This window comes from Jaculus jaculus, chromosome 8 (assembly GCF_020740685.1).
Source record: "Jaculus jaculus isolate mJacJac1 chromosome 8, mJacJac1.mat.Y.cur, whole genome shotgun sequence".
NCBI lineage: Eukaryota > Metazoa > Chordata > Mammalia > Rodentia > Dipodidae > Jaculus > Jaculus jaculus.
Genome location: NC_059109.1, coordinates 11,047,346 through 11,069,497, shown reverse-complemented (window position 1 = coordinate 11,069,497; position 22,152 = coordinate 11,047,346). Strand labels below are relative to the sequence as shown.

Sequence of the window (22,152 nt, the reverse complement as noted above, 5' to 3'; positions counted from 1 at the left end):
AAAAGATCACTGTCATTCATTGCCATTTTAAGTTCATATCACTCCTTGAGAAACCATGAATGTTTTAAGACAGTTTTATCTTTTCAAAACACTTTAAAAATATTTTATTCATTTATTTGCAAGCAAGATAAAGAGAGAGAGAGAGAGAGAATATGAATATGATTAGGCATGTCTTTCAGCTGCTGCAAGCAAACTTCCACATGCATGTGCCACTGGCGAGTTTTAATAGACACCAAATTTTCAGTCGACTGTAGTTCTGCAGACGTTAGTGAATGGAATCAAAACCACTTACCTGGTTTACCAGAGAGAACCCATTTCTTCTCCACATCCCAGCATGTACTTGGGCACATAAAACAAGACATCTAAGAGGGTGCTCTATCAACATGGGTGGGCTGAGTTCACTCTGTATATAAATATATATACATATTAAAAAAATGAACTCCATAAAGAAAATTTATTCACAGAAAACTTTTCTATAACACATTAAATTTATTGTAAGATATGTTTGTGTGGCAGTTAATTGAGTGCCAACTTAACAAGGTAATGGCAGCTAGTTTATGGTCAACCCTATCTAGAAAGGGCTTTCTTCTTCTTTTTCTTGTTTTGTTTTACGAGGTAAGGTTTCACTCTAGTCCAGGCAGTGGACCTCTTAAGTCACCTGGAGGCCTTCAGAGAAAAAAAAGTAGGTTCCCAACTTGCAAGCCCCTTAACTACAGGAGACAATTCCTGAAACTAACTCTTTATCTGTTTGTCTGGGGAACCTAGACTAGTAGTTTATTTCCATTTGATTTCAAATACAAAGATCAGAACTGGGCTGGAGAGGTATCCCAGTGGTTCAGGATGCTTGCTTGTTTCAAGCCTCCCAGGCTGGGTTTGATTCCCCAGAAGCCATATAATGCCAGATGCAGCAAGAGGCTGGTGAGCCCATACTTTCTCTGTCAAATAAATAAAAATATTTAAAAAAAGAGAAAAAGATCAGAATAAATATTCACTTTTACATCTCAAAATCACTTACTAGAGGTAGGAGTTCTGGAAATTTATATGCCACTTCACTTTTGCTTAATAACACATGCAAACCTGCATGGAAAACAAGCCATTACAAAACAAGTAAGTGAAAGTAACTCTCAACTTTACCATTAAGATATTTCTTTAAACTCTTTGGGAATATATCAGTTTACGAATCAAGACATAAAATCAACATATCAGAAATGAAGCTTTTACTGGCTGTCCTCACAAATCCGCTAGCACTTGTCTTCCTCACCCCCCCTACACTGAGGACATTGTAGAGTAGGGTTAGACGTACACAAGCAGAACAGCAGATGCAGCTGTACGCCCACCAAAGCAGGATTCATATTGTGGTGATTTTGAGCTATGAGGTTAATTCCCATGTAAAGTTTAAAATTCTTGAAAATGGTAGTGAGAGATTCTTTTGTCAAGTGGACAGAGAAATGGGCCTTGGCTTCACTGTCTGCAGTCAGCCTGCCCTCAGAAGTTAAGTTCCCTACAACTTTCAGCTTAGGATCAAAGCCAGTTCAGTTCCTAACTAACCTTCAGGGCTCTTTTATTAGCCTCAGTTCACTCTGCTGTGTCCCGTTAAATCAGTGTGCCTTACAACCTCATCTGTTGGGAAGCCGCTCAAGCCTGGTAAGAACTTTCTGGCCACAGTTACTCTTCAAGTAAGCTCGGGGTGGGGGTTGATGCAGGGGTCCCCCATAAACTCAGGTGTTATGAATGTGGTTCTCGGCTGATGGAGATTTGGGAACTAACCCTTCCTGGAGGCAGTGTATTATTGGGGGTGGGCTTATAGGTGTCCCCTTGCCAGTGTTTGGCACACTCTCCTGTTGCTATTGACCACCTTATGTTGGGGGAGGGTGATGTCCACCCTCTGCTTATGCCATCACTTTTCCTGCCATAGTGGAGCTTCTCCTGGAGTCTGTAAGCCAAAATAAACCTCTTTTTTCCCCCAAAGCTGCTCTTGGTCTGGCAATTTCTGCCAGCAACACTCGGCCAGCACAGCTCCACGCAGTTCATGACCACTTTGTGTATATTTACTCAGCTCTCCATCTAACTACAAACATTCAGGCCAGGGTTCAGCTAAGATAGCGAGAGGAAAACCCCAAAACATTCAGTACACAGATGGTAGGGAGGGAAGACAGGCAGACTGATCTTTTTAGAGTATTAACGATTTTCTTTGTGGATCATTTTTAGCTTAGCTTCTGCCTAGACAACTAGATTTTTGAACAATGAAGAGATTGCTGGCTGAGCTGGGCAAGGGACTCATTTTCTTGCTTCTTGTCCAATAGTTTTTTGAGTCACCTGGCTGCCAGCTATGTATGTTGACTACCAATAATTTTCCGTTGCTGAAAACACAACCACCAGCCTAAGACAAACAAGCTAAAGTAGGAGAGATATTTTCTTAGGACCACAACTTCATGCTAGATAACTGTCTCATATCATTTTATCTATTTTGGGGGAAGGATGTGTACGTGTCAAGGCCTCACTCTACAATGTAGGGGGGCCTACAACTCATCATAATCTTCCTACTTCAGCCTCCTGCGTGCTGGGGTTACTTGTGTCAGCCACCATGCACGGCTGCCCTATTCCAATATTCTTACATTTACAAGTAAATGTTTCATAAACCTCAGTGTAAATAGTCTTCAATCACACACCGAGAAGCTGGTGGGAGGCGAAGGTTCACCAGCAAGAGAACACGATGATGGGAAAAAGCCTTCGGAATGAAAGGCTCATAACCACTTGACCTCACTATGCTAAAAGGATAATGAAGAAATGCTGTCAATGACTCTGGACTCATAAATTTGATCACTTAGATGAAATGGGTCAAATCCTTGGAAGACACAAACTATCAAGACTCACACAAGGAGAACTAGATAGCCTGAACAAAGCCCTATCTAATTAAGGAAGCTGAACCACTAATGAATAAGCGCTTCACAACTAAAGCAGATGGCAATGGTAGGTGTTCTCACTACCAAAGAATGCTCCGCCACATCAAGTTACTAAGCCACTAACATGAATTACATATTCGGCAACTGCTAACAATAATCCTCTCAAGAACATTGTCCTACTCTCTGAGTTACAACGAACAACTGTGAGTGAGTCAGGTAAGAACACCTAGTGTCGAGAACTACAAACCATGCTTAGAGGAGGCTGCAAGGATGGCTAAGTGCATGTTCCAAGTGTCTGGCTGCTACAAGGTGGCAGCTTCAGGTATTCTAAAATCCCGCCCATGCATCCTGGCCTCACTTGTGACCTTCTGATTAAAAAGTCACCAATAAATGAATCAGCGTGGGGGTGAAAACCTCCAGGGACTTCCGTGTTTGGACCACATGCGTAGCTATCTCGTGACATGTGCAGCCTGGGCTGCAGGGTGACACAACTGGAACTTCAGTGGCACGTTAGTTTGACTTGTAGCAACACAGATTTTGAAGCTGTGCTGAATAGAGCATGGCATCTGTTGTTCAGCCTGAAGCAGTGCCAAAATACAATGCTTGTAAACATGACACCCAAGGCCAAAATGCCTCCCAATGTCAGCTGATTCTTTCTTGCTCTATGATGCTGTGTTGTGGTTCCTCAGTCTTGCCCTCTGTGAAGAAAATTAACAACAGCACCTACCTCATGGCTCACATGATGAGTTCTCAGAATTATGCCTAGCACAGAAATACTCATATTTACCACCAACAGTAGTCTAAGGTAATTTTAGGGTTCTTTTTTAGGGGAAATGCTTTACCTGCAAGTAAGCGAGAAATTGGGAGGTGAATGCTAACTTTTTCTTGGGAAACACAGTATCTGATAGTTTCCACTGAATGTCCACAAATACTCAGTGTAACTGGTTGTTCACCATCAGTAAAGCCACCATGACACTGCGTCAACACAGCGAGGCATTTCTTGTAAGCTTCAATTAACACTTTTTCCTAAAAAAGAGGGTTTGAGTAAGTTCTCAAAAGACTGGGCTGCAACATTGAATAAGTACCTCAAATTCGATGACTCAGAACCTCAAACAGTACAGGAAGAACTGAATACAGTCCTCCATCCCAAATGCGGTCCCTCTTCCATAAACTGGTCCTAGTGAGTAACATCACTTACCAATAAAGTCAGGGAAGTCTAAAAGGTATTCAATAATCTCCTTTACCTCACTTCATTGTTTGTATGACCAAGCTAGTAACTTCCTCTTTTAAATTTCTCTTGTAGCTAGCCATTTTACTCTTTCTTCAGTAACCCAACACATTGGCAACCATCTATTAAATCCTTGCTTCAACTCTTGCCCCATCCATTATTCACCGAGGGTCATTTTTAGAAACACTCAATTGGAGCATGTCGCTCTCCTGCTAGGCAGTCTCTCATGCCTCCCGCTTCAATGACAATACAGTCCAATGGCCTTCCAGGCCTTGCACTTCATGCAGCCTCCCCAGCTCATGGCCATCAGCCTCTGGGCCCCAAGCACAGTGCCTTTTCCTCTCCCATCAGAGCGTAAGGAAGCAGTCCTCTGAATCACACAGTCTTCCCTTCCTGCTGCATGGACGTCTCCTCTAATCCCCTCATACAGGTTCTCACTGATGAAGGCCAAAATTATTTTAAGTCACAGTACAAATGTACCAATAGTAAAATCCTATTTTATATATATTTAACAATTTTTTTATTTTTTTGTTTTTTTGAGGTAGGTTCTCACTCTAGCCCAGGCTGACCTGGAGCTCACTATGTACTCTCAGGGTGGCCTTGAACTCACAACGATCCTCCTACCTCTGCCTCTCGAGTGCTGGGATTAAAGGCGTGTGCCACCACACCTGGCTTTAACAACTTTTTAATAGGTTAAATAATATCTAGAGAAGATTATGGAAAAATAAATATCTAGGTAAATGAATGTACCACATCTCCTCCTTATTTCTTCAAGTTTTTCACCCTAGGGTTTTATAATTATAAATTTAAAATCTTTATTGAATTCATTGTTGGAAGGGGAAAATATGCTGTTTAAGAGCTAACTTATATATCGGCTTTCCCCATATTGTCTTTACATTTTACTTAATAAAATAGTACAAAACCTTTTTTTTAAAGGCTGGAGAGATGGCTTAGTGGTTAAGGCACTTGCCTGCAAAACCAAAGGACCCAGATTCAACTCCCCGGGACCCATGTAAGCTAGATGCACAAGGTCGTGCATACACGTCTGGAGTTGGCAGTGTACCTATTCTCTCTCTCTTAAAAAAAAAATTTTTTTTTAAGTGCCAATTCCCCCTTTTTGCTGTGGGCACATCCACACCCTACTGCTTGGAGAAACTCACATCCAGAGCGCACCAGTCCTGCATCATTGAAATGACGTGTGTTAATTTCATCTGCAGTGTGAAGGCTGCTTCCCATTCCGGCTCCATCTCGATATGTTGTCCTACTTGACGTGTAATGGGATCCATTCCCTTAGAGAAAGTGACAAGATTTTATAAGAATGACACAGGGAAGTGGTGGTGCATGCCTTTAATCCCAGCAGGACTGGGGAGGCAGAGGTAGGAGGATCGCTATGAGTTCGAGGCCACCCTGAGACTACATAGTGAATTCTAGGTCAGCCTGTGCCAGAGTGAGACCCTACCTGGAAAAACCAAAAAGAAAAACAAACAAACAAACAAACAAAAAGAATGACACAGGGTCTGGAGAGATGGCTCAGAAGTTATAAAGAAAGGCACTTGATTGCAAAGCCAAAGGACTGAGGTTTGATTCCCCAGGACCCATGTAAGCCAGATGCACAAGGTGGCATATGTGTCTGGAGTTCATTTGCAGTGGCTAAAAGCCCTGGTGCACCCATTCTCTTTGTTCTCTATCTGCCTCTTTTTCTCTCTCAAATAGATAGTATTTAAAAATTGTAAAGAAAGAAAAAATACAAGGAGTAATTGTACACTGATTATAAAGACATGATAAAGATTTAAGCAGGAAGCACAAGATTATCAAAACTATTAACTGAAAGAGAATATAAAAATACTTCAAGGATTCAAAATGACCAAAATAGTTATTTTTTCCTCCCCAAAGTAGGGTTTTGGTCTACCCCAGGTTGACCTGGAATTCACTATGTAGTCTCATGGTGGCCTCCAACTCACTGAGATCCTCCTACCTCTGCCTCTGTTCTGGGATTAAAGGTAGGTGGTCCCACACTTAGCATAGCTATTGTTTTTTTATAGATAATAGATACATGAAAATAACACAGTACTAACATAATCATAAATGAAGCACCTATGAACCACCACTTATTTAGGAATTACATGTTTTCAAAAATCAAGGGCCAGAACCGGGCACAGTGGTCCCACAGCTGGGAAGCTTAAGCAGCCGGATCACTGGGAGTTCAAGGCCAGTGGGGTCTACATAGTGAGTTCAGGACAGCTTGGACTACGGAATGAGACCCTCTCTCAAAAAAAACCAAAACACAACAACAACAAAAAAAACAAGCCAGGCGGGCGTGGTGGTGCAAGCCTTTGATCCCAGCACTTAGGAGGCAGAGATAAGAGGACAGCTGTAAAGTTTAAGTCCAGCCTACATGCGAATCAGAATCTATGTAGAAACAGATCGGTCTATTTAACCAGTTTATAGATATATAGGTATGTTTGAGAAAAAGAATTAAACCAAGAAAGTTCAACACTGTATTATGTAAGTATCACACAAAAGGAAAAAGAATGTGGAAATATTAAAACACAAACAGGGGTCGTGGGTTTAGCTCAGTGGTAAAGTACCTGCCTGCTGTGTTCAAGACCCTCTGTGGGTTTGAACTCTGGCCCCAGAAAATGATAATTAGAGTTTTCAAATAATCACCATGGCCGGGCGTGGTGGCGCATGCCTTTAATCCCAGCACTCGGGAGGCAGAGGTAGGAGGATCGCCGTGAGTTCGAGGCCACCCTGAGACTCCATAGTGAATTCCAGGTCAGCCTGGGCTAGAGTGAGACCTTACCTTGAAAAAGAAAAAAACAACAACAAAAAAAAAAACCAAAAACAAATAATCAACATGACTACGACTTCCAAATAAGCATATTAAAAAGAAAATAAGGGCTGGAGAGATGGTTCAGTGGTTAAAGTTCTTGCTTGCAAAACCTAACCACCTGGGTTTGCTTCCCCAGAAGCCAGATGCTCAAAGTGGCACATATGCATCTGGAGTTGGTTTGCAGCGACTGGAGGCCCTAGCATGCCCATGCTCTCTTTTTTTCTCTCCCTCTGCTTGCAAATAAACAAATAAAATATTTCTAAAAACACCCACTGGCCATGGTGGTACATGCCTTTAATGCTAGCACTCAGGAGGCAGAGGTAGGAGAATCACCTTGAGTTTGAGGCCACCCTGAGACTAGTGAATTCCAGGTCAGCCTAGGCTAGAGCAAAACCCTACCCTGAAAAACTAACCAGCTAGCCAACAAACAAAAAACACCAAAGAAAAAAAAGACTTGCAACCTCTTAGGAAGCAACATTGGATACAGTCAAAATAACCTTGGCTGGACTTTCCTTTGCTCTACATCTAAGAGCCTCTAATTAATACAGACATTTCTTAATCCAAACTGTTCTTTAGAAACGTACCCAAACTAGGGAGAAGGGAAAAAGAAATACCCAGAGAAATGTATACAATAACAAAGAGAAAGTTAAGGGGCTGGGAAGATGACATAGTGGTTAAAAAGTCCCATACTTGCAAAGTCTGATGGCCAGTGTTTGATTCCCCAGTACCCATGTAAAGCCAGACTCACAACAGGGTGCATGTGTCTGGAGTTTGTTTACACTGGCAAGAGGCCCTGGTGCACCCATATATTCTCACTCATTCGAGTCTCTCTCTTTCATAAATAAATAAATAATTTAAAAATAAAACAAAGTTTTTTTGTTTTTTTTTTTAAAGAAAGAAAGAGCCAGGCCTGGTAGCACAAGCCTTTAATCCCAGCAATCACCAAGAGTTCAAGGCCACCCTGAAACTACATAATGAATTCCAGGTCAGCCTGAACTAGAGCGAGATCCTACCTTGAAAAACCAAAAAAGTCAATGTATAACATACCTGCATGCATTTCAGTAATTCCAAAAAGGCATCAAAGCCTTCTAAGAACTTCTGTCTCAGCTCGTCTGACCATTCAGTTGGTTTGCTAATCAACACATACCTACACAAAAGGATAACACAAGCAATGAGAACAGAAACACTGACACTTTGCAACTTGGAGTTGATTTAATCATTGAACAGAAACTTACTTGAGATCTAAAATAAGGCTCTGAACTCTCCTAAACTTGAAAGCCTGTAAAGCAGTATAGCGTTCAAATTGGAATCTGCCTTGGGCATCTCGCTGCTTCAGATGGTCCATGAATGTCTTAATGATAGTGGTCATCAGGTTTTCTTCTGTGATGAGCATTCGAGCCTAAAACAAAGTATATCAAAGTGCCTGGTAATCAAAACGAATTTACTAAGAAACAAAACTATGCAACATTTGTCTTTTTTTTCTTCTGTGGGGGTGGTCAAGGAGGGTCTCACTCTAGCCGAGGCTGACCGGGAATTCACTATGTAGTCTCAGGGTGGCCTGGAAGACACAGCGATCCTCCTGCCTCTGCCTCCCGAGGGCTGGGATTAAAGGTGTGCCCACCACACGTGCACTAGCATTTGCAGCTTGAAACCTCTTTTATTACATATTATGTTTAGCACATAACATATATTATAGATCCTTCATTGAATATTTCTCTGTTACTCCAACTGCCATGCATATGACCCAATAATTCTATCAGCTCCTAGGAAAGATGCCAGTGATAGAAAACAGATCCAGGGCTCATTCTTCAAAGTCCCCAACAGGGTAGAGGATCTGAACCAGTGGCAAATTTTCTTATAGTTATATGCCTTCTATGGTATAGCATAATTATTCTGGGATCTAGAAATTTATGTCATACTTTCTAGAATTCAGTATGAAGCTATATTTCCTCTTAATTTTCCAAAGGGAATTTATTTTTGCCTTTTCTCTCTCTTTTTTTTTTTTGAATAAACAAATACATGTAAATGATTCTAACTATGGAAGGTAAAGAGTCTCATGGCTTCTAATTCTCATATCTAAATACAAACCCTGTGTGGTAATTTAAATGGATGGCCCCCAATATATTCAGGTTGATTATTTATTTGAAAGAATGGGCAAACCAGGGCCTCTAAGCCACTGCAAATGAACTCCAGACACATGCATCACCATGTGGATGGCTTATGTGGATTCTAGGGAGTTGAACCTGGGTCCTTAGGGTTTGCATGCAAGTGCCTTAACTGCTAAGCCGTCTTTCCAGCCCATATTTAGGATTTTTGGTTTTTTTAATAATTTTTGTTTATTTGAGAATGACAGACACAGAGAGAAGGAGGCAGAGAGAGAAAGAGAAAATGAGCACACTTGGGCCTCCAGCTACTGCAAACGAACTCCAGATGCATATGCTACCTTGTGCATCTGGCTTATGTGGGGGAATGGAGCCTCGAACCAGGGTCCTTAGGGTTTGCATGCAAGTGCTTAACCGCTAAGCCATCTTTCCAACCCCCATATTCAGGATTTTATTAACGTCTGTAATTTAGATCTGTAGCCATCTGTCTGGAGGTATCCCTGCGTGGATCTTAGGGTTCAGCCCTAAGGTGTGCTGGTGGGTTTGGAATTCCAGTCTAAAGATATGCAAAGTGCTTGAGTTCTGCCTGAAGTTTCTGAAGTGTGCTTGCTAGCTTTTTGGTGGTGGCTGTTTTGTTGGGGCTCCTCTCTCTCTCAGCTTGGCCAGGTTCTGCCATTATGGAACGTCTCCTCTATCTTCAAATGTAAATGATATGTTTGGATCATGTTCACTATTACCTTCTCTTATTCTTCTCCCCTTCCGGCTGAAACTCTTTGTCCCAACTAGCCCCTCCTGATTTCTTGCCTTTTGCTGGCTGTCTGTGACCCAATGAATTTGGTCAAGAGTTGCTCGAACGAGCACTGGTGGAGGCTTATTTATTAGAGCATTTTCCAGGGGGCTACACCACCTTCCCAAGCAACCATCAACTGCCAATAGCTCCTGAGGAAGGGGTGGGGCCTCATGAGCCCCCTTCCCATCCATGATGGAATGTTGAAGAACTCAGTTTTATCCATACTTTTTTTTTTTTTTGGTGGGGGGAGATGTCTCGAGGCAGGGTCTCACTCTAGACCAGGCTGGCCTTGAAGGCACAACAATCCTACCTCAGCCTCTTGAGTGCTGGGACTAAAAGCATGTACTCCACATACCAGGATTATCCACATAATTCTTACTGTCATTTAAGTTAACTAGTTACGGAGAGATGGCTTAGTGGTTAAGGCATTTGCCAGCAAAGCCAAAGGACCTTGGTTTGATTCCCCAGGACCCATTTAAGTCAGATGCACAAGGTGGTGCATGTGTCTGGAGTTTGCAGTGGCTGGAGGCCCTGGCACACCCATTCTCTTGCTCTCCTTTCTCTCTCTTGCTCCCTCAAATAAATTGATACAAAAATAAGCAAAATTTAAATTAACTACTTATGCAAGCCACATCTGTTTCTGTTAACCACTGCATTTTAAAAAGGCAGGATTATGCCTAATCCTAATAAATAGGTTCTTAATAAATCTGTTGAATGAAATCAGCCAATGACTCACTGCCTTATACACATGTTCCTTATGGGGTGGGGTAAGAATGAAGATTTCTCAAACTAAGATGGTATGCAGTATGTTGTCTGGTTATAATGTCAAGAACATACTTCATAAACCAATCAGCTAAATGTTAATGTCAAGAATATACTTCAGGGCTGGAGAGTTGGATTAGTGGTTAAGGCACTTGCTTGCAAAGCCAGAGGATCTCGGTTCAATTCCCCAGAACCCACATAAGCCAGATGTACAAGGGGGCATGTGCATCTGGAGTTTGTTTGTAGTGGCTGGAGGCCCTGAAGCTTTTTTTTTCTCTCTCTCTCAAATAAATAAATAAAAATAAAACTATACAAAAGTTAAAAAGATGAATATACATAAACCAATCAGCTAAATTCAAAACCACTAGGACTTATTAGGAAAAAGTAAGGATTACTTTGTTCAAGGTTATATTCTAGTGTGGCTGAAGGCTATCTGACGTCTGAGTACCTATTAAGTCAAGTATTGCCCTATTCAGGAACATCTAACCTTACTTGTTTGTTATGTTAAGGCTTTACTTCTGTTAATGGAAAACAAGAGAGCTCTTAAGTCTTTCAGTACTTACAAGTGAAGGAACTGTGAATATCTGAACCGAGAGGTCTGCGACCGAAAACTCTCTGTCGTGGTCATCTGTCACATAATCACTCTGCAAACGCTCATAGTTCTATTAAGAAGGCAAAAAGAGGCAAGGAGTGCCAGCTATGAGTTCCAGAGGGAAGATGAGCACTACTCACCAGAGTAGGTGCAGTGAAGAACTGGACAGACAGAGCAGTCACCGACACTGCTCGCTCGTGATCATCTTCCATAAAATCTCTCTGCAACTGCTGGTAATTCTAGACAACAAGGGAAATCCACCTCTAGTCCAGTAACCAAATGCTCAAGGTTAGCATGACAATTCAGTGCTGGGCAAGTCTGAGAGCTAGTACTGGAACGAGAACGGTAACTGGATGACCTCTACCAGTTAAATGCCGTGTGAATACTGAGTCATGCTGGAATCCAGAGTCCTGCAGAAGTCCTGATTCTTCTGAAGCACGATGGTTATTGAGCAGCCCAAACTGGGGGCAACAGGAAGCAAAATACTAAGACCCTGGGATGCCACTGCACAAAGGTGGGTAAAACACAGCAACTACATGCACACAGCCTGCTGCTGCCATGCAACGGGATTCCAGGACTTCTGGACGCACAGCAGACTCATCTGAGGTCTCCCAGGGTACGCAGGTTCAGACCCCACTCTGGTGAAGCTTCAACACAGGTGTTTTGAAGGCGCTCTCCCAGTTATTTCTTACCTGCTCACTGGCTAAGGACTAATTTGGGAGCTCCATAAGGTGAGTAGTGAGCTGTCATATGCGGGGACGGGGAGAAGGCTCTACCGCTCCATCAGCCACCTAAGTGCTGTCCATTCAGGCGTGCTGTTGCACGGCCTGGATCATTTCCTACCTGAACTTCAGGGGGATCAGTGCCCCAATTCACAATGGCATAGGGTTAACTCTTCTCGTATCATTTAGACCATGAACTGCCGCATAGATGGGCATTTACGTCATCTTGGGAGTGATGCACAGGAATTATTAAGCAATTCCATAGGTGCTATTTTGTTATTCTTCATAGCAGAATTAAAAAAAAAAAAACAACTTACTTTTGCAAATCGAACAGCAAACAGTTTCTTGTATTTCAAATCCATAAGGAGGCTGCTCATGAATAGCTGGTGATACACACTCCTCGCCCCTGCAGAGAAGGGCAGCGTGAGGAGAAGCACTAACCACCAAAGTGACGTTCAGTGCTTCTGTAACCGTAGTTTAAAACCTCAAGGACAAAGCTCTACATGCTTTGTTCAGAACATTTACAATGGTTTAAAAACATTGTATTTGCAAATAAATTTTCTCTCTCTCCATCTTGGTTCTTTTACCTCTCTTGCAGGGTCTTATGAAGCCCAAGCTACCTTACAGCCATGGTTGGCTGGCTGTGACCTCCCAATTCTACATCAGCTCTGGAGTGCTAAGAATATAGGCATGTAATAGTACAGTTCTAAATGTAGTTTTCTAACAAAATATAACTGCAGTGCTAAATTGTGTGTGCACACACACATGCAAATGCGTCTGTTTGTTGGGGGTTGCAATGGTAACTTTAAGAGGCATATTATTTATTAAAAATCTTTCCAAGCCAGGAGGGGTGGTGCATGTCTTTAATCCTAGCACTTGGAAGGCAGAGGTAGGAGGATCGCCATTAGTTGGAGGCCATGCTGAGAATACATAGTAAATTCCAGGTCAGCCTGAACTAAGCTAAAGTGAGACCATGCCTCAAAAAAGAAAAAAAAAAAAAAACCTTCCCAAAACTCAGGCTGGAGAGATGACTTAGCAGTTAAGGTGCTTGCCTGCAAAGCCAAAAGACCCAGGTTCAATTCACCAAGACCTATGCACAAGCCAGATGCACAAGGTGGTGCACACATCTGGAGTTCGTTTGCAGTGGCTAGAGGCCCTGGCATGCCCATTCTCTCTTTTTCTGTCTCCTTTCTCCTTCTCTCTCAAATAAATAAATTAAAACAAACAAAAAAAGAACAAGTAATACATTTAAAAAAAAACACAGAAACAAAAACAAAACTTTCCAGAAGTCAGTCATGTTTCCTAGTTCAGCACTCTTCTGGACAAGGATCTGAGAGTCACCTTTCCACAGTTTGGAGTCAGTGCGCATCAATCTGTCCACCAGAGAAGAATTTTCACCATCTGGCCCTTCTTGTAATCCAACTTGACACAAAATCCGGCGGAGGCCATCTTTAAACAGGAGGGAGAGTAGTCAGAGAGAAGTGGCATTTAAGCCAACGTACAACTGAACCTGAGTTTTACATGTTCTAGTAAAGATTAAATTTATTCATAAAGAGTAGGCCTATTAACTATTTTATTAAGCTTCCACAAGATGAAAAATCCACATCTCAAATCACACACAAGTCTTATCCAGAATGGTCAAAAAGGCAACAGACATATGTGATTTGAGAATTTTTTTATACTTTATAATTTTAAAATTGCTGTTTTTACTTTTCAAGCATGTAAGATCATCATAAAAATGGAGTAACTTTTAAACTTTTAAAAGTTGGTAGATAGATTTTAAACGGCTGAACAGAAAACATTTCATAAGCATTACATATGAGTTCTTAAATTATTGGTGGTGAGTATCTCAACGGGAATTTTCGTCAGAAATTACTTTCATGAGGGCTGGAGAAACGGCTTAGTGGTTAAGGAATTTGCCTGTGAAGGTTAAGAAATGACTTTCATGATACAACTCATTAATACTGCTGCATGCTACTCCACATATAGATATCCAACGAAGAAAACTGAAAGGAAGGGAAGAGGCTAAGTAACTGGAAAGAGACTGAGAGGCAAGCACACGTGCTCCCAGGCTTCCACACCACCTTACGTGTTGGCTCACAGGGTGTCTTTCCTAATGTCTGCAATCAATCTTTCAGGAATTAGCTTCCCAGTAACACTGGGATGTTTTGCTCAAAGAACTGCATAGTAGGTAGCACAAATCTATCCCTAATTTACCCATTAGTGCTAGAATTACTTGCATTTTGCTGCTGTTGTTTCCAAAACTTTGTTGTTTCTAGCCCAGAATGACCTGCATCTCTCTCCACAGCCCTAGGCTGGCCTCAAACTCAAGGTAGTGATTCTACCTTAGCCTCCCAAGTGCTAGGATTAAACGACTATACACAGCTTTCAATTTGTTATTTTACACTCTGAACATGAGGGTTCATAATTATGTTACTAAATTACAAATCATCTCATTTTTAAACTGTGGAAAAGCAAAAATAACAAAAACCCAGAAAAGCCAAGCAACACAAATCAGTCATATTCAATGGGAAACCTTTCAGAATTGCAAACTACTGGTCACCAGAAGTTACAGGAGTCAGAACAGATACTTGACAGTCACTTCAACTGCTAACCATTAGGTTTAACTAATGGCTATCTCTTCCAGCTCACTGTGTTGGTGAAAAGCTCCACAGGACAAGCCACTGAAAAGTTTCTTTCATCAAGCTACCCAGATCCACATTCCATTGGTATCTTACAGTTGTGTATAACTGCTTAGCCAAGTGGCCCCTACCATTATTTGTATAAAGAATCTTCTGGGTGCACATTAAAAGCTGTATAGAACAATGCTAGGTAGGCACAGAAATACAGGTTTTCTGTGCACAAAGATCTTCTGAGATGGCATATTAAAATGTGGAATGAAAGCAAACAATTTTTCTACTTAGTATTTTTTCCCAAATAGCACATTGTAAAGGCATATGAGCTCATTGTTAACAATCAGTTACTGTAAGCTTTTATGAACCTACCTGAATATCCAATAATACTCCCCAGCCAAGACAAAAGTTTCAAACCAAAATTCTGATGTGCAACAATAGACGAATGCATAACTTGAACTTTGAGTGGCTTTGTCTGTCTACTGGTATTTCTCTTAAAAAGAAATGGCAAGATGAAAAAACTATCTTAAAAATTTGAGTGTCAGAAAAAGTTAACATTTTCATACAACCACACCACCATCATCATAGAATTTTTCATGTTATGTGTAATAAGAGTACTACTCGATTCAGGTTTTCATTTTCTAGAAGGAACCTTAGGATCCATACAGAATAGTAAAGATCAGCTACGAGTCACCTGAATCTTTGGTCATACTTGAAAATCTGCCATGCCAAATACAAGCAGTTTAAATGCTCTAGTTGCTTTGTGACTTTATACTAATTTAATACAATAACACACTAATTTAAATAACTTTAGTTCATTGTACAGCCATAATTATCAGTACTTTTAAAGAACTATGGTAAATACATATAATAAGATTTATCATCTTAACCCTTTTCCCTTACACAGATAAGGATTGTTTAGTGAGTATACTCACAGTGCTATAAAACCAATCTTCAGAATTCATCTTGGAAACTGAAACTTTATACCCATTGAAAAAGTCAGCACACCTTCCTTTCTTGGCAATCACCAAGAATCACGCTATATTTATTTCACGTAGCTTAATGTCCCCGAAGAGTTACCAACAGCGTAGCATACACAATGTATGCATGCACTACAGTTTCTCTATTCATCTGTCAACAGACACTGATGTGGGTTGTACAAATTTCTCTTTGAGCCTGTTTTTAATTTATTAATTTTTTTTTTTTTTGATTTTTCAAGGTAGGGTCTTGTTCTAATCTAGGTCGATCTAGAATTCACTATGTAGTCTCAGGCTGGCCTCAAACTCACAGCAATCTTCCTACCTTTCCCTCCCAAGAGCTGGGATCAAAGGCATGTGCCACTATACATGGTTAGAAATACTTGTAAAAAATATGATTTATCCTCTCTCTGTAACTTACATTGACATGTATCTCTGTGTACACATATCATATATGTATACTGTATTTTTGAAGATTTTTACCTTGTTAGCTTGATTTACAAAACCAGGATACCATGCATACTCATATATACATAACATCCACCACACAACACACATACACATGCAAACTAAAACAAAAATACCAAAACCAAAAAACTAGAGCGATGTTATTTCAAGAAACTTTTTTTTTTGGTTTTACGAGGTAGGGTCTCACTCTGGCCCAGGCTGACCTAAAATTCACTATGTAGTCTCAGGGTGGCCTCGAACTCATGGTGATCCTCCTACCTCTGCTCCCAAATGCTGGGATTAAAGGCACGTGTCACCATGCCCAGTTCAAGAAACATTTTTATATATGATTTAATTGATAATTGGTCTTATATTCTTTTCTGGGGTGGGGCTTACACTTTTTTTTTTTTTTTTTTTTTTGGTTTTTCAAGGTAGGGTCTTGCTTTAGCCCAAGCTGACCTAAAATTCATTATGGAGTCTCAGAATGGCCTCAAACTCAAGGCGATCCTCCTGCCTCTGCCTCCTGAGCGCTGGGATTATAGGGGTGTGCCACCACGCCAGGGTAGGGGGCTTACATTCTTGAAAGCACAAAAAATATGTTCATAAATGCTAAAATATATAGTCTTAGCCTAATTACAATATAACAGTATAGGTATATTTTAAAATTACTTACCACAATTACTGATTTTGCTTGGTCACAATACTGGAAGTCTCCATATCGAACAGACCTACGACCCTATAGATAAAGACATATTTAATTTATTTTTTATTTATTTGCAAGCGATAGAGTGCGCGCATGCATCAGGGCCTCCAGTCACTGCAAACGAACTACAGACACATGCGTCTGGAGAATCTGGGGAATCAAGCCTCAAACCGGGGTTCTCAGGCTTCATAGGCAAGCACTTACTGCTAAGCCATCTCCCTATCCCTAGATAAAGATACCTTTTAAATCAACTTTAAAAAATAATGTTCAGGGCTGGAAGGATGGCTTAGCAGTTAAGGCACTTGCCTCAAAGTCAAAGGACCCAGGTTCAATTCCCTATGACCCACGTTAGCCAGATGCACAAGGGGACACACGTGTCTGGAGTTCATGTGCAGTGGCTAGAGGCCCTGGCACACCCAGTCAGTCTCTCTCTCTCTCTGACTCTAATAAAAATAATAATAAATAAAAAGTTAAAAAAGGGCTGGAGAGATGGCTTAGTGGTTAAGCGCTTGCCTGGGAAGCCTAAGGACCCCGGTTCAAGGCTCAGTTCCCCAGGTCCCACATTAGCCAGATGCACAAGGGGGCGCATGCATCTGGAGTTCATTTGCAGAGGCTGGAAGCCCTGGCGTGCCCATTCTCTCTCTCTCCCTCTATCTGTCTTTCTCTCTGTGTCTGTCGCTCTCAAATAAATAAATTAATTAATTAAAAAAAAAATAATGTTCAGACAGCTGGGTGTGGTGGCACACACCTTTAATACCAGCTCTCAGGACACAAAGGTAGGAGGATAACTGTGACTACACAGTGAGTTCCAGGTCAGCCTGAGCTACAGTTAGACCCTAACTTGAATAAACAAAAAAAAAAAAAAAAAAAAAAAAAAGAGCAAAAGAATTTTTTTGTTTCCTTCAGTGCTATCCTAACTTCTCAAGCCATTAGTAAATGTATAGTTCCTTAGCAACAGAACGTTTATTCTACTAGGCTTCTGAAACTGTCACTATCAAAGTTGGATATTAGAACTGGGTAACTGGCCGGGCGTGGTGGCGCACGCCTTTAATCCCAGCACTAGGGAGGCAGAGGTAGGAGGATTGCCGAGAGTTCGAGGCCACCCTGAGACTACATAGTGAATTCCAGGTCAGCCTGGGCTAGAGTGAGACTCTACCTCAAAAAACCATAAAAAAAAAAACAAACAAAAAACAAAAAACAAAATAGAATCGGGTAACTGCATTTTACTTTTAAACTTTCTATATGACAGCTGCTTAGTTTTAACAATATATATTTAGTCTAATATTTTAGTGAAATTTAAAAAATGGCCTAGAGGGCTTAAGAAAAGGCTCGGCAGGTGAATTCACTTGCTGAGCAAGCACAAGGCCCCAGCCTGAGCCCTAGCACCCACACAGAAAGCTACATGAGGCCCTGTGTGCCTGTAGCCCAGGGCTGAGGGGTGGACACGGGGGAATCGCTGGAGCTCACTCATGGCCCAGCTACTATCTAGCAAACAGCAGCTTCAGGTTCACTGAGAGATTCTTGTGTGCAGAAAATACAACAGAAGAGTGACACAGGGCACTGACATTCTCCTCTGTCTCAGCGTGTGTGCAAAGCATAACACATGTGCATAACACAAAACACATGCACACAAGCACCGCATCCACATAATCTAGACATACATACATTTAACTCAATTTTCTAGAACTTATCTGACATCAGTATGAAATTACTTACGTCTCGATCGACTGTAGTTGCAAAACCAATGGCTTCCTTCTGTGTGCAGTTAACAGCTTTCTGAAGAGTATAAATAACCTGCTCATAGGTGTGAACCTCGTCATTGAACAGCATGCAGTAGTAGGTGTCACTTTTCTCTCTGTGGGGAAAGCATCAGTCGAGCACTGATTTGCACACTATCTTCTTCCAGGCTGACTTATGTCAGGGAATGAGCTCAGGAATGGCCACCTCTCGTCAGCAAAGATGTCACCTGCGGTTCCTACGCTTTATGACATTACCGTTACTATCTGCTGGGAAACATCTGAACATACATAACTTCATGTGGACTGGATTTTCTCAAGAATGGCAGGACGCCAGGGCAGGATGTGATAGACAGAGTTCAAGAAGTGCTAGGCAACCAATCCAAGACCTGTCGTCATGTTGGCCACTACTGATTCTCACTGAGTGGCAGTTCCCCTGTACCTTCTGCAGTGACCACTTGGCAACATTTTTTTTTTGTTTTGAGACAGGGTGTCATGTAGCCCAATACAGCCTTGAATTAGTTATGTAGCCAAGGCGGGTCATGGGTTCCTGACCTTACTGTGAGATTGCAAGAGCTGGGATTACAGGCATGCACCGTGATCGCACCCTATTCATTTGGTCAGGTTTGCAAACACTTTTGGTTGTCATGGCTGGGCAGGGACACCAGGGATACTAGATATCCTGTCATCTATCCAACAGTTCCCATGACAAAACTATTGGCCTGGCCCCAAATGCCAGGAGTATCAAAGTTGAGAAAACCTAGGCTAACTGGGCATAGGGGCACACTTCTATAGTCTGAGCACTAGGGAGGCTGAAGCAGGAAGACTGCAAGTTTGGGGCTAGCCTCACTCCATAGTAAAACCTGGCTTAAAACAAAAGAAAATGAAAATGAGTAAGCAAAAGACCCTGGACCAGAGGATGGTTAAAGCAAAGGCTCTAAGGGTCAAAAGTAAAGTATGGGAGCCATGGTGATGGCTCAGTAGCTAAAGATACTTGCTTACAAAGCCTTCTGGCCAAGTTCAATTCCCCTGTAAGCACATAAAGCCAAATGCACCGTCTTACAGTCTGTTTGCAGTGGCAATATGACTTGGGCAGAATCCAACTTTCTGCTCACAATTTTACCATCTCAATAGTCTAAGGAAACATGGTAGAAGTGCAGGAGAAGAATCTAGTGTTGGATAAATATGATAATTAGAATCAAAATGATTAAAATTGAATACGAATACTTAATAAATGACCCAAGTTTATTTATATCAAAGAGTTCAATCCTTAAAACTAGTTTTGTCATGTAACTCAAATAGGAAGAACTATGAAACCACTTAGTCTTTGTAAGTTTCAATACGGCTACAGGCAAGATATGCCTACTGGTGCGATTGTGGCATGAATGCTGTAGGAGTAATCAACTGCTCTCTGATTGGAGTTGAGGGAGGCATTTCATGCCTGGTACAATAAACCAGATTAAAAGTATACAACTATACCAGGTGTGGTGGCACATGCCTTTAATCTCAGCACTTAGGAGGCAGAGGCAGAGGCAGAGGCAGAGGCAGAGGCTGAAGGGTCTGTGAGTTTGAGGCCAGCCTAGAACTACAGAGTAAATTCCAGGTCAGCCTGGGCTAGAGTGAGACCCTACCACCCCCCCCCCAAAAAAAATCAGGAATATTGAAATGAATGTGTAAATGAAGAAAATTCTTGGGAGTTTGGAGAGATGGCCCAGCAGTTAAAGGCGCTTACTTGCAAAGCCTTACGACCTGGATTTGAATCCTCAGTACCCATGTAAAACGAGATACACAATGTGGCACACGCATCTGGAGTTTGTTTGCAATGGCAGGAGGCCCTGTCACGCCCATTCTTTCTCTATCCCCATGCAAATAAATTAAGAAAAAAAATTCAAAGGGGAGCCAAAAAATAAACTTAAAAATTTTTTAAAAAGGAGAGTCATCAATTGCTCGTTCCACAGGAAAAAACCTTCAACCCATTATCACACAAGCAATCCTACTTTAATTCAATGGTTAAGAAAACAAACAAACAAACAAATAAACATGAGGGCTGAGGGCTGGAGAGATGGCTTGGTGGATAAAGTACTTGCTTACAAAGTCTAAGGACCTAGGTTTGATTCCCCAGAACCCACGTAAGCTAAATATACAGAGTGATGCATGCATGAAAGTGCACAAGGTGGTGCATGTGTCTGGAGTTCAACTAGCCACTAGAGGCCCTGGAGAATTCTCTCTCTCATAAAATAAAAAAAGAAAGAAAAGAAAAATGCATTAAAAAAAAAGATGGAGATTAATGAGGAAGGTGTTAATAGGAAGGGAGGAGGGACGACGAAGGGTAACAGAAGGGAGTAAGATAAAAATAAAATGTTAAAAATATAAAATTACTATAGCGGCATTTCTTTTTTTTAATATTGTATTTACTTGAGAGAGAAAGAGAAGCAGAGAGAAATAGAGAATGGGCATGCCAGGGCTTCTAGCCCTGCAGACGAACTCCAGACACATGCACCCCCTTGTACACCTGGCTTTCGTGGGAATAGAACCTGGGTCCTTTGGCTTTGAAGGCAAGTGACTTAACAGCTAAACTGTCTCTTCAGCCCGAAAAAAAATTTCTTAAATGCCTCAAGCCAATCAAGGAAAAGTTTCTAATGGAGCACACATATTTTAAAACTTTTTATATTAAAGTTATTACTCTGCCAAAAATGATTATTTAAAAAAAAACAGGTCCTATCTTAGCTGTATAAAATTTAAAATTCAGCCATCATACATATACAAAGAATGGGTTATACTTACATCATCTCTAAATCTGCAGGCAATTCACTTTCTTTTTCCCAGGTTAATATCTCCACTGCATATTGAAATATAATAGCAAAGATGTTGTAAGCTCTTGCTATCACATCTTCTGATAAATGCACTAGAGGATCCTGAACGAGAGATGAAAAAAATGCTAGTGTTAAATGCCCACCAAATCTCTTCTCTCTCATCCTGTCTCTACCTTTCAAAATTATAAAGCTTACAGGTTGTCTAGTTTCAATTTCTCAATGAATTGAATCCTGCGTGTTACAAAAATTTAAATCAAACTTCCTAAAATGCTTTGCTTGGGATAATGTCCGTTTTAAACCAACTGAATCAAAATATTCAATGGCGCTTCAATGCCTAATGAATAAATCTAAACACCGGGAATGGCACCCTGATGACCAACAGTAATTGGCACCTTTCCTGGGTTGTCAGTCATGTGCTTGTTTCTTGAAGCAACGTCTATTCAAGACCTTTGGTCCTTTTTACCTTGGACTGTTTATCTTTTTATTGTTACTATAATGAAAGTTGTTCCAGTAGAGGTAAAAACACCTGGCACCTTGATCACTCTCTGCTGAAGCAAACCTGAGAACATGTGAATGAAACAGATAAAAACAAATGCAAGCGGGGCATGGTGGTGCACGCCTTTAATCCCAGCACTCGGGAGGCAGAGGTAGGAGGATCACTGTGAGTTCAATGCTACCCTGAGACTCCATAGTGAATTCCAGGTCAGCCTGGGCTAGAGTGAGACCCTACCTTGAAAAACCAAAAAAGCTTTCCATGGCAATGAAACATTTTGAGCCAGTTGGGATCTGAGCAAAACACTGTTATACTGTTTGAAAGACACTATTCTGACACCAAAAGTCTTGTTCATTCCAATGAAATCTGGAACTGGGGAGATAGCCAGTTAGTAAAGGACTTGTCCTACAAGCAAGGC

General features: G+C 41.3%; 1 protein-coding gene across 4 annotated transcripts in view; it reads right to left on the bottom strand.

Annotated features, from left to right (window-relative positions):
- Ubr2 (ubiquitin protein ligase E3 component n-recognin 2) overlaps nt 1–22,152 on the bottom strand; it is a 97,890-nt gene that overhangs the window by 50,624 nt on the left and 25,114 nt on the right. For 3 of the 4 annotated variants that reach the window (XM_045155794.1, XM_045155796.1, XR_006638492.1), the window contains exons 5-17: nt 21,213–21,343; nt 18,409–18,547; nt 16,663–16,725; nt 14,938–15,058; nt 13,274–13,381; nt 12,250–12,338; nt 11,182–11,280; nt 8,200–8,363; nt 8,012–8,111; nt 5,292–5,420; nt 3,746–3,929; nt 1,016–1,077; nt 293–403 (exon numbers count right to left, since the gene is read on the bottom strand). In XM_045155794.1, coding sequence (XP_045011729.1) covers nt 293–403; nt 1,016–1,077; nt 3,746–3,929; nt 5,292–5,420; nt 8,012–8,111; nt 8,200–8,363; nt 11,182–11,280; nt 12,250–12,338; nt 13,274–13,381; nt 14,938–15,058; nt 16,663–16,725; nt 18,409–18,547; nt 21,213–21,343 — 1,500 coding nt within the window. Of the gene's footprint in view, nt 1–292; nt 404–1,015; nt 1,078–3,745; nt 3,930–5,291; nt 5,421–8,011; nt 8,112–8,199; nt 8,364–11,181; nt 11,281–11,350; nt 11,450–12,249; nt 12,339–13,273; nt 13,382–14,937; nt 15,059–16,662; nt 16,726–18,408; nt 18,548–21,212; nt 21,344–22,152 lie in introns of all 4 variants that reach the window. The other variant, XM_045155795.1, reaches the window with a different exon arrangement.